The 13264-nt window shown below is 37.4% G+C and overlaps 1 protein-coding gene across 1 annotated transcript; it reads left to right on the top strand.

The window, feature by feature from the left end:
- Positions 1 to 11875: 11875 nt before the first annotated feature.
- LOC150016189 (olfactory receptor 4K2-like) lies at positions 11876 to 12835 on the top strand. Its single transcript, XM_090271926.1, has one exon. It carries the CDS (start codon positions 11876 to 11878, stop codon positions 12833 to 12835), a length of 960 nt encoding a protein of 319 aa, XP_090128052.1.
- The last annotated feature ends 429 nt before the right edge of the window (positions 12836 to 13264 follow it).

Genomic DNA, 13264 nt, shown 5'->3' with positions numbered 1-13264 from the left:
TTCCAGTTGTGGAGGGAGACGCAGAGTGTCTGTCTACACCTCCATCTTGGCCAGGAATCCCAGATGTTGAAATTTGCCCTCAATTGATTTCACTCTGATGATACTAGTGATAGTTAATTAGCACTACATGTTATATTGGAGATTACATAAATCAATCTAGTTATTTTTAATATAGTGGGTTTAATGCAGGAAATAAGGTACTTATAAAATCTTTTAAGGGATATAAAATAACTCTTTATGCTGGGCATCCAGACATAATTGTAAAAAAAAAAATACATAACTTCCAATAAAGCTAACCTGCTCAGTGACCTATACCTACAATAATCAGGAGACTGGGAAGACAAGAAGCCACTTTGCCAGCCCCTGACTGAAGGAATACATCACTTAGCCATGGTCTGGGATCAGGAGAATGATATGCCTTTCATGTTATTGCCTCTGTCCTATTTATTTCTCTCTAACTTCAAGTTTCACATGAGCACATTTGATATAACCTTAGATGCAACGGTCCCAGAAGAATATGTTTATATGTTCACAGCTTCTTTGGAAAACAAAACAATGCAAAAAAATAGGGGTAAAATATAATTATAGTTTTACAACCTCATAGGTGAGAAATGTTAGTGAAGTATAACATAAAATAGAAAATTTTAAAAATACTTTCATTTGGCATGTTAAAAATATATGTGTAGGCAAAAGGTATAAAAGTGATGCCCACCACATATGGAGGTGTGGTTATTTTCTGCACAGTTACAGAGGTTTGCATGGAAATTGAATTACATGTTCCTTTCCTATCACAAGATGGTGCAAGGGAGCATCCATACATAAAAATTAAAATTATAAAGCCATTAACTAAGGAAATTAATATAAATGATAAAAGGTTAATTCACTTAATACATTTAGAACTTTAATAAGTGTCCTGGCTGGGGTGGCTCAGTTGGTTGAAGTGTCATTCTGTACACCAAAAGGTTGTGGGTTCAATTCCTGGTCAAGACACACACTTAAGTTGCGGGTTCAATTCCTGGTTGGGGTGTGTACTGGAAGCAACCAATTGATGTTTCTCTCTCACACATCTCTCTCTCTCTCTCTCTCTCTCTCTCTCTCTCTCTCTCTCTCTCTCTCTCTCTCAGCAATGAAAAATGTCCTCAGGTGAGATGTTTTAAAAACAACAACAACAACATGAGAATAAAGAACACTGATTCTGGTTAGTTTGTAAAAGAATGTTGCTCATGTATTATCAACAATAAGAACAATACAAAATAAAAATTACATTTTTCTTCTATAAGGCTATCAAAAGGTGGATTAAGCAAGGAAGCCTTATCATTTTGAGCTCCAGAGAGACAGATCTGTGTAGATGAGTAGAGATCTATGGCAGCTTCCATATCTGTGGGCAAGTATTTAGTCTGGATATGGGCAGATGGAAAAGCGATCCTGCCATACATTGAGATATTTTGTAGGAATGAGAAAAAAAACAAGCTGAACTTTTAATGACACATGAGATGTAGACAAATTAGAATCTAAAAAAGCTCCAAACACAAGAAGAAATAGCTCATTTATAAATTTTCCTCCCTGCTGCCTACATCTATATCAGTAATTTACTCAGAAAAGAAGTAGTGGAGCAAGAAATGAAGATCAGAAGGATTTTCACATTCTAAGACATTACTATATTGCTTGAAAGTTAGTGTCCACAGAATTCCTAAGGGAAACAAAATTATCTAAATTGTGACTCAGAACCTTCCCAGCTACAAATATTGAGAAGATCAAAGTTATTAGTTCCTTGGTGGCAGTTGGCAGATATTGAATGTGAAACTAATCTGAACTAAATTCAATGTAATTAAAGATGATTCCAAGTCCCAGCTCAACCGGACTTTGAAGGAATTTGAATGATTAGATTCTCATCGTAATTGCAGGGCAGAAGAAAAGAATTTAACTCTCTGAAACCTAAGCACAATAAAATTAAATATAATTCTTCATCTTCCACTAAATTTTAATAGTCGTCGGCGGCGGCGGCAGCCGTCTGTCTCGAGAGACGATGGTGTAGCTTCTTAAGAGTCTATCTGCACCGCCGAGAATGGCTATGCAGTCTGACTCGGGAGTGACACGGTATCTGTCTCCTCCCGTGTTGAATTGACATCTTGCGATGACGCTGGAGTGTCCTCTCCAGTGAAGCTGAAGCTACAGAGCCTGGGCAGGGTGATATGGAGGGTCTGCTGTTGCCCATGAAGCAGACCCCCCCTCTCTTCGCAGCTGAAGGGTCCAAGGGAAAGACGGAGTCAATACAGCTTGGCTTCAGGTGCACCGCAGGAGTTGCCGGTGTTGACTACAACGTCAAACCGCCTTAGTGACTCCGGCTCCGGATTTTCTGTCGGGGTTTACTCCCTTAGCCTTTCCCCTGAAGAGGTATGCCGCAAGGCAGCGGAGGTTTTTTGGAGTCAGAGTTTTCCTTCTCTGATGTGCCCTGACTGGAAGATCGAACCAGCGACACTTAGCTCGCAGGCCGACGCTCAATCCACTGAGCCAAACCAGCCAGGGACAAATTTTAATAGTATTAAATATATAATTTAAAAAATTAGAAGCTATGACAAGGAAAATATTGGTAGACAAACATTATCAGTTGAACCATATAAAGGAATTATCAAAGACTTTAGAAAACTACTATAAATGTATTTATATGATAAATGGATAAGGAGTAAGGACTTCAGGAGAAAAGTGCAAATCCTAAATACAAATAGATATTCTAAAATTGAAAAGACAATATTTGAAAGAAGAGACTGGGAGGAATTGCCGATTGTGTTAGGGAGAAGGACCTGAATGTCTAGGTTCCTAGAACCGAAGAAGGCTTGGTTCTTTTTCTTGTAGAATTGTATTAGAAACCATGGTATGAGTGCTAGGTATATTTCTTGTTAGTGGGGTGTCATTACTCTAGGCCCTCTCCTAAAAAAGTGAGGGAATATATGTATGTATACAAACCTTCTAATGTACACATATCTAAAAATCTGTATCAACTTATATTAATACATGAATTCATATTGATATTTTCAACTTTAACCCATTATCCCATGAATCATAGTAGCCTATTCCCTTTGTTTATCTGCAAACTCCCACTATAAAGTGAGAAACTTGGCTGCCACCATCCACTATCTGTTTACTTAATTGTTCAATACTGGTGTGACCATAGATTTTCTGTTGGAGCATCATAGACTCTCCCCCATTGACCAAGATGGTGGCAGGAGAGGTTCTTACACTGAACCTGCCAAAAGCTAAAAATATGAATGGGTGGGGCTCAAGCACACCAAAAGCTAGAAAGATGAATGAATAGGTTGTCTCCACCCTCAGCACAACAAAAGCTGGCAAGATAATTGGATAGAAAAAAGGCCTCCCCTCCCTGTCCCTATAAAAACTGTGCTTAAGCAGGAAAAAAGGAAGTCCAACATTCTTTCAGGTCGTGGGGCACCCAAATAAAACCTCTTTCCTTGTACATCAGTACCTGCCTGAGGAATTTGGCTTTCATTGCAGCACGCAGCCAAACCTCTGTTTGGTCAGTTACCACAGTAGGCATGTATTTAGCATTACCAAAATTGTTAACCGCAACACCATGGGAAATAAATCTATCAACCAGAATATAATGCTTAACTACAGTTCCTTTTGCTATTAACCTTACAGATTCCACTAATTTCCCAAGGTATTTAGGTCAGCCCCTTTTCATTCCATTCCTCTCAGTGAAGTCATTTCATATTTTTTACATTTTTGGTTGGGTACTGCAATTCATCCTAGGATCCCTCAACCTCCTAAATAATTTTTTTTAATTTACATAATTAAGGTTCATTCTTATGCTGTAAATTTTTATGGGTTTTTATAAATTCATAGTGTCATGAATTCATCATTGCAGTTTAAATGAAAAAATTCACACTCTAAAAAAAATATTTTTTGCTTCACCTATTCAGCCCTCCATCTCCCCCTTGCATCTTTGACAACTATTAATTTTTAAAATTCTCTGTATAATTTTGTTTATTCCAAAATGTTACATGAAAATCTTTTTTTTTCTGGATTGTATGGCAGCTTTATTTTTCTTTTATTTATTTATTTTATTATTACTATTATTTCATTACACTTGACCCGACTTTTTTCCCTTTGCCCTCCACCTAGCCCTCCCCCAGCTCCCACAGCCAATCAACACACTGTTGTCCCTGTCCATGGGTCATTCATACTTGTTTTTTGACAGACCCCTTTCCTTCCTTCCACCATTATCCTCCTCCACCACCCCCTATGGAAGCTACCAGTATGTTCCATGTTCCTTTTCTGGGGTTTTGTTCTGTGCTTTCATTTAGACCGTGTTTCTTTGTCTCCTCAATATGGCAGCCTCCCTGTGTTTGTCTCTGTGTATTAGGTAGAGCTGCTTTGACTCCCTGTTTTGGCACACTTGCTAAATTGTATGGGGGACAGCCTTAGGTGTTCACCAGGGTGGGCCAACCTGCTTCACTGCTTTGTGGCTCTGTTTTGGGGGAGGGCTCAGAATAGGGACAATGCTGTTGCCTAGATTCTAGTGGTTTGTCCCCATTTCCAGTCCTTCACCCACTTCCTGAATGCAACTGGCACCCTTCCAGCTCTTGCTCTGCTGGTGAATGTCTGAGTGGGTGCGTTTTCATATGTTCTAAGTCCACGTGGGCCCTTTAAGTGGACTCCTGAGAAACCGGCTTTTTCTTCTGCTGCCCCGACCCTTACTCATTTTTATAGCTAGAGGTTATGGGGCTTTATCTTTCTGGCGCTGTGCGGTCTGGCCTGGGGCTGGTATCCCTTCCTCCCCAGGTATCCGTCCTGATTTTTATCCACCAAACATGAATGTGGGATCACCCATTCTACCGCCGCTGCCTCTCCACACTGCACTGCATCTCCTTGCCTCCCCACCCTGACTTTGCATCTCCATCCCTCCTACACGTCTGGATGAATGTAGCTTCTTTAAATCCTTGGTTGTTGGACTTCCATATAGTTTAATTTTCTGGCAGTTCCTGTTTATTGATTATGTTGTTACAGTACCAATTTTTTCCTCTTTGTTCATCTCTGCCCAGAACTTCCCTTCCCTCCAGCAATTCCACCCCCCCCCCTTAGTTCATGTCCATGGGTCGTGCATATAAGTTCTTTGACTTCACACTTTCCTATATTATTCTTAACTTCCCCTTGTCTATTTTGTACCAACCGATTATGCTTCTTAATCCCTGCACCATTCCCCCATTTCTCCTCCACCCCCCTCCCAGCTGATAACCCTCCAAATGACCCCCATATCTATGATTCTGTTCCTATTCTGCTTTGCTGCATTGGATTTTGTTTTTATTTTTTAGATTCAGTTGTTCATAGTTGTGAGTTTGTTGTCATTTTAGTGTTCATAGTTTTGATCTTCTTTTTCTTAAGTAAGTCCCTTCGACATTTCATATAATAATAGCTTGGTGATAATGAACTCCTTTAGCTTTACCTTATCTGAGAAGCACTTCATCGGCCTTTCCATTCTAAATGATAGCTTTGCTGGATAGAGTAATCTTGGTTGTAGTTTGCTTTTCATCACATTGAATACTGCTCGCCAGTCCTTTCTTGCCTGCAAAGTGTCTTTTGAGAAAAAGATAGTCTTATAGACACCTCTTTGTAGGCAACTCTCTGCTTCTCTCTTGCTGCTTTTAGGATTCTCTCTTTATCTTTCACTTTGGCATTTTAATCATGGTGTGTCTTGGTGTGGTCCCCTCTGGGTGCAATTCACCCAGAACTCTCTGTGCTTCCTGGACTTGTATGTTTATTTCCTTTGCCAAATTTGGGAAGTTCTCTTCATTATTTTTTTCACATAAGTTTTCAATTTCTTGCTTTCCCTCTTCTTCTGGCACCCCCATGATTCAGATGTTGGCACATGTAAAGTTGTCCTCATTCTGTAGTGGTTGACTGTTTTGTTCTTCCTTATGTTCAATCCACAATTAAGGTTATAATACTATAAATATGATAATATTGTAAATTAGTATATATGTATATACTCTTAGTTCCCTGGCTGGTTTGGCTCAGTGGATTGAGCATCGGCCTGCGAGCTAAGTGTCGCTGGTTCGATCTTCCAGTCAGGGCACATCAGAGAAGGAAAACTCTGACTCCAAAAAACCTCTGCTGCCTTGCGGCATACCTCTTCAGGGGAAAGGCTAAGGGAGTAAACCCCAACAGAAAATCCGGAGCCGGAGTCCCTAAGGCGGTTTGACGTTGTAGTCAACACCGGCAACTCCTGCGGCGCACCTGAAGCCAAGCTGTATTGACTCCGTCTTTCCCTTGGACCCTTCAGCTGCGAAGAGAGGGGGGGTCTGCTGCATGGGCAACAGCAGACCCTCCATATCACCCTGCCCAGGCTCTGTAGCTTCAGCTTCACTGGAGAGGACACTCCAGCGTCATCGCAAGATGTCAATTCAACACGGGAGGAGACAGATACCGTGTCACTCCCGAGTCAGACTGCATAGCCATTCTCGGCGGTGCAGATAGACTCTTAAGAAGCTACACCATCGTCTCTCGAGATGGACGGCTGCCGATGCGATATACTCTTAGGTCCCTTACATTAGTTTTTCAGTCATATCACATGCTTATTTTGTGCTATTTAAATGTTATTGGTTTTTAACACTTTTGCATATTAGAAATACTATTTATAATTCTTGTCTACTCTTACCTGATTTGCTTCTGGAAATATTTTGAAAATTATTTGGTTAAGTCAAAAAACTTACATAGAGATTATTAAAATGTATGTGTTGAGTAATATTGAGCTTTTCCATCAAATAAAATAATATATATTTCCATTTATTTCACTCTTTTTTTCCTTTTGTAGAGTAGTATAACTTGTTGTCACATGGATAACAACACGTTTCTGATTCATATTATTCCTATGTGTGGATCTTATTGTTCATTTGAATAGGCTCTGTTTTTACTATACACTTAACAGAGAATTGATTTATAAGAAAGCTATTGGTTAAGTTTGCTTATTTTGTAACTAGTCACTATACTGAATTATCTGGTTTTGCTTTACAAAGTTCTACTTTATGAATTATCTAAAAGTAAAATTGATTTTTGTTTCTTTTGGTATACAGAGCTTTGAATTTTAGGACATGTATAAATTCAGGTAACCACCATCACAACCAAGTACAGGACAGTTTCATAATGCCCCAAATTCCTGCATTCTCTTTCTTTCTGATCTCTTATTTCTTTTATTTTTCTCTTAATTCTCTTGCCTTTTCTATAACTTCAATAATAATTATATATGTTTACATTTTGTTTTAAACCAGGGAAAATACTTTAGAATTTTAGATTTACCAAATCTTTGTGTGTGTTGGTTGGCTTTTTAAAAGTCATTTCCTTTTCTCTTTAATAGATGAGAATTTTAATACAAGCTTAAAAACAAAGTTGCTTTTTAAATATATATATATTAAGCTATAGAGGAATGTGATCAGTGGGGAAAGAACTTCTTTGGCTCTATTGCTAGTCCTGTGGGAAATGTATGGTAGTTGTAAAGAGTTGAAATCACTGAACTATTTGGGAAGAAAGCTGGATTTGGAGAGCAAGCCAGAGATAAACGATTAGCCTTTAAGTAAATATGGCAAGATTCTCAGTTGCGGTTTTGAGAATCCACATCTAGTATCTTCCAAGATTATATATCATGGACATTTCAAAAAATAATGTTAATGATTATAATTAACTCTGCTATTCCTTCTACTATATTTTATCCAGTAATTTCTCTGTGCCAGGCATTGTGCTGAATGCCTTACATTTATTTGTATAATTTAATTCTCACACCACTTCTTGAGGGTGCTTGCATAGTAGCTGTCTTCACCTCTTGCAGTCACTTTGGGCTTTCCCACTTCCACTTCCTCAGATGTCACCTACCCCTGGTAGCAGCTATCATTAAACTCATTAGCCTGTACTAGTTTTTCTTTTTTTTTTAAGTATATTTTATTGATTATATTGTTACAATAGTTCCAGTTTTTTCCCCTTTGCTCCCCTCTGCCCAGCAACCCCCTTCCCCAACAATCCCCTCTCCAAGTCCATGCCCATGGGTCGTACATACAAGCTCTCCTGCCTCACCCTTTCATATATTCTTCTTCTTCTTTTTTAAAAATAATTAATTAATTAGTTAAATATTTTAACAATAAAAAATAACAATCCCTCCCTCTCAGACTTAAGACCCTTTACAATCTTATAAAGGACAATGGACGAAGGTCTCGAGCTCCTCTAGCTGCTTCAAGCTGAACATGGTCGTCGTCCTACCTACCCTTGGGTCCAGAAATCCCTAATAAGAGTGGGGGTGTGGAGGGGAGGGTGGCCTTCACACAAGGGGAACGATCGTGCAGACTCCAGGTTGGTTGGCTGTCTCTGGACAATGGCATGCTTGGTTTAACAGGCTGGCATCCTTGTTGTATTCTGGGGGCAACAGGGTTAAAGGACATCATTCAATCCGTAACCACTAGATGACAAAAGACAGGTATTAATTTTTCAATGTCCCACATTAGGGAAAATAAGGGCTTCTTTGGAGGAAGTTATGCCAGGTACATCTCACCTGTCCAAAACCCTTTTGCCCATTATACTTAGTTTGGACTGAGGGAAATATTTTAGGTTTCCCCCCTCTCAGGTCTCTGGGCTCTTTCTGTCCAAGCCATTAGGATAGAAAAGAGAAACCAGTTTTAAAGTGAAGCCCACAGACCACCCCGTTCTTCACCAACCCAGCCACTTAGTTCAGCCAAACCATTGAGTCTCAGGAGGCAGCAATGCAGACAGGATTACGTGGGGCCTATACGTACAGACAATCACTCAGGTAATGAGATCGTAGGCTTATGCCCTTTGAAAACAGAAAACACATGTTAATTTATGTAACATAACCCACATACAAGTCTCTAAATCTGTAGGACTGTCTTATCGGAAAGACATCCAGTTGCAAGGCATTTGACATTCTTCTTGCCTGTAAATTAAACATCTTTGATAATGCCACAGACATAGTTTAACTTTCAAATGAAAGCAAATTTTAAATGAAAAGAAACTTTAAAGACGGTTAGTTGCACTACTTTATAGTCCATTGTATTTTTTCCATTACCACTTAGTCCCCTTATACCCTCCTTTCACCCCCTCCACAATCACCACACTGCTGATCATGTCCATAAGTCCTTTTTCCTTTTTTCTGAGTCCTTCCACCCCTTAGCCACACATAGCCCCCAGCTGCCAGCCTGCTCCCTATCTATGAGTCTGTCTCTATTTTCCTTGTTAGTTCAGTATGTTAATTAGATTTCACATATTGTACTAATTTGTAATGTCCTATAAGAAAGTTTAATGTATGATTCTTCCTTTAAATGATTTTTTCAATAAGCAAGAGTTTGATGGTGCCAAAGTGCCTTAGTCTAAGAGTAATTTTCCAACTTTAGGATACAGAACACAGGGGCAGAAAGGTGGTGATATTTCCATATTCAAAGGAGCGATGTTTTGCTCCTTAAGGGCTTCTTAAATAATTTCTCAATGCTTTTCTTCTCTTAGGACAGTGCTAGTTGTGCTCTTCCTGTAACAAATACTGTTTCAACATGAATGTGCACCTCAGTTTAAATTCCAAGGACACATCTCACAGTTCTTCTTGCAACTTTGGGAAAAGTTAGCTCTACATTTTAATAACTCCCAGTGCAAATACACTGTACTGTCTAATCCCTGATCTCCTAAATGTCTCTGTCTTTGAGTGGTTTTTATACCAATACTAGAGAAATATATATCCATATTCCACACTTCCAATGCTTACTAAGGACCATGGTGATTTCAGTAGGCTTGTGACTCTTGAAGGATATGGTGTTTTTGATTCCCGATGAGTAACTGGTAAGTTAACAGCTGGAAATAACATTGAGAATCTTGAGAAGCACTTGTAGTTTATATTCTTTAGGTAGCAAAAAATTCATTTAATAATTATATAAGACAAAAATAATAGAAGAGTAGTAAAATATATATATATATCAATTGAAGACATAAAGATGAGTGATTTCACTAAATATGTATTAGAGATGCCCTTTTGGAAATGAATGGAGGAAAAAAACTGATATATTTTTATTCACTGATAATGAATACATATTTATTATATATAATGAAATATATAACATATATAATGAAATATATACATATAAATTAGGTATAGTAAGAGTTTCCATGCTCTCATTAGTAATTATATTATTGTAAGGAAAATTGAAAAAATATTCAAATATGTAAGGCTAAAAATTTTCAACGCAGTTAATATATTAAGGTACACATAATTTTCATATAAAAAGAAGTCATTGAACTTCAAAAAGAAGAAATTGTTTTGGAAGACATATCTGTTTCTTTTTTTATGACATTTCTTTTTTTAACTTTATTTTTATTGTTGACACTATTATATGTCCCCATTTTCCCCCTCATTGCCCACCTCCACCTAGCCCTCTGAACTAAAACTGTCAGAATATTTTTTACTGCAATTATTATTATTACTACTACTATTAATAAAATAAAGCAAGCTGGTTATTTTTCAACAGTATTCTTAAATTTGCATTGTGAAACCTAAAGAGCTCTTCAATGTTACCCAGAAAATATTTTTAGTGCTTTATATAGACCATTTAATTTAATTCTCAGAGGCAAAGAGGCCAAATCTTAGAGAGGCTACTAAGGAATGATCAAGGTCACAGAGCAAATCAGAAATGCTAACCCTCTTAACTATTTTGTCACTGTTCAGTGTTAAGATATCTGGAATATTCTTTTCTGAAAAGTTTTCAAAATATTTACCAACATTGACAGACAATCTGAATATGTGCAAGTAAACAAGGGTGGAGCCATGTTTTTTTCCAAATGGGAAAACAGGAGGTCACTTAGATGAAAAAAGACATAGGAGATATTTGTAGAACTTGAAATGTGTTGTAAATTGAAAAGTCAATTTTGAAAAATGAGTCTTTAAAGTATATTTCTATTTTTTCTTTCAGTTGGATCTGGTGTCACTTTTACATACCACCATCAATGTGGGTTTTTTGTTTGCTTTGTTTTGTTTTGAGCATCTTAAATTCTACCCAACATTCATCTTGTATATTTCCTGGCCCAGTCTTAAAGTCTGGTTTTTTCTAGTCAATAAAAATAAATGTGTTTGAGTAGCATGAGGAGAGATAAAAGAAGGATTTTATTTTTTCTAAATGTTTCTATAAGATTATAAAATAACAAGGTTGAGAATAGCTCCTATATGTTGGAGGTAAAACATTTGGTCATCAGTAGTTGTATGGAATTAATAAATTAATTTATCATTTATATATTAATAGTTAAAATAGTACTTATCAATACTAACAAAACAATTAGAAAGTATGCATGTGAAATCAGAATGAAACTGGAGTTTTCTGTACCTGAGAAAATTGGGAGTGCACTTAAATGAAAACTTATTTATCACAGTCTAAAGATACTAAGTGGGTCTTCTAAAATCATGTTAAACTGTTATTTAAATCCAGTACTTAACGACAGTGTATTCAACATAATTGACTTTTGGGGGGGGCTTAAAAGAAACCTTTGAGATTTCCACCCTTATTCAACATTTTATTTACCTGACTTACTAAGTACCAAATGCTAACTTAGTGTATAGATTATGTAAGTCCTTAGTCAGTATTTCAGACCAGTAATATTATTGTGTATGTGATTAATATAACCCAACATGTACTGATGCCAGTCAGTTGTTACTTGATTCCAAAAAGAAAAATTGTCACGAGATAGTTGTTATTTGGATTTTAGGTAATCAATGTTCTAGTAAATTATTAACTGATATCATAATTCCTTCATATGTACTTATCACAGTTTCTAGTTCTATCATTCTGTTCCATTTTTATCATTATAGAGCAAAGTCTGCATATCAATGGAGCAGTTCAATCATTCCAGAGTGTCTGAATTTGTGTTACTTGGACTTACTGATTCTCCTGAGCTCCAGATTTTCTTCTTTGTGATGTTTTCCATTTTCTATTTAATGACCATGCTGGGTAACTGCCTGATTTTGCTCACAGTCCTGTCTACCCCACAACTTCACTCCCCCATGTATTTCCTGCTCAGCAATCTGTCTCTCATTGACATGTGCCTGTCCTCCTTTGCTACTCCTAAGATGATCACAGACTTCTTTGCTCAACACAAGACCATCTCCTTTGAGGGCTGTGTTTCTCAGATTTTCTTATTGCACCTCTTCACTGGGACTGAGATTCTGCTGCTGATCTCTATGTCTTTTGACAGATACATTGCTATATGCAAACCTCTCCATTATTCAACAATTATAAGTCACAGAGTATGTGTTGGGTTTGTGGTAGCTTCTTGGACAGTGGGCTTCCTGCATACAATGAGCCAGTTAGCTTTTACTCTCCATTTACCCTTCTGTGGTCCCAATGTTATAAACAGTTTCTTCTGTGACCTTCCTTTGGTCATCCAGCTGGCTTGTATAGATATATATGTTCTTGGAATCTTCATGATCTCAAGCAGTGGTGTGATTGCTCTTATAAGTTTTCTGCTTTTGCTCACCTCCTACATCATTGTTCTTGTTACTATCAAGGACCATTCTTCTGCAGGATCGTCTAAGGCTTTTTCTACCTGCACTGCACATTTTATTGTTGTGTTACTGTTCTTTGGGCCCTGCATCTTCATCTATGGGTGGCCTTTCACAAACTTCCTGGTGGACAAAGTTCTCTCTGTTTTCTATACCATCTTCACTCCATTTTTGAATCCACTTATCTATACTTTGAGAAATCAGGATATGAAAGCAGCTGTGATGAAGAAACTAAGTAATCAATATTTAAATCTTGGTAAGACCATATTAAGATATCCAGTTCAATGAACAGAGATCTCCTGCCTGAGGTTTAGTATCATTAGCTTTGTTCTTGATGCAATAGAAAATTAAACTTATAAGCTGCTTTTCAAGTCATTTAGTCTAAATTCATGAAAATAAAAAGCCAGGTTTGAGAGATATGAAATATCTTGCCTAAAAGGCAGTGCAGTGTTTGTAATCCTTTGAGATTATAAATCCATCTAAAAACCTGTTGAACTATGTGTTATTTTCATAGAAAATGCACTGTTATCAAATGAACATAAACTCAGGGTTTTATAGATTGATTCCTATGAACATACCTTAGGTTAAGACTACTTAGGAAGCTTAAGATAAAACATTGTTCATTTGTCTTCTAACCCATGCACAACCTCATGGCACTCTGATGGTATCCATATGTAGAACTTTAATTTAGAGTGTTGGCTATAACAGCTTTTTTTT

The sequence above is a fragment of the Furipterus horrens genome, unplaced genomic scaffold, assembly GCF_987537825.1.
Source record: "Furipterus horrens unplaced genomic scaffold, mFurHor1.1.pri manual_scaffold_3, whole genome shotgun sequence".
NCBI lineage: Eukaryota > Metazoa > Chordata > Mammalia > Chiroptera > Furipteridae > Furipterus > Furipterus horrens.
Note: the sequence above shows the minus strand (reverse complement) of the source record. Positions and strands in the feature narration are given on the sequence as shown.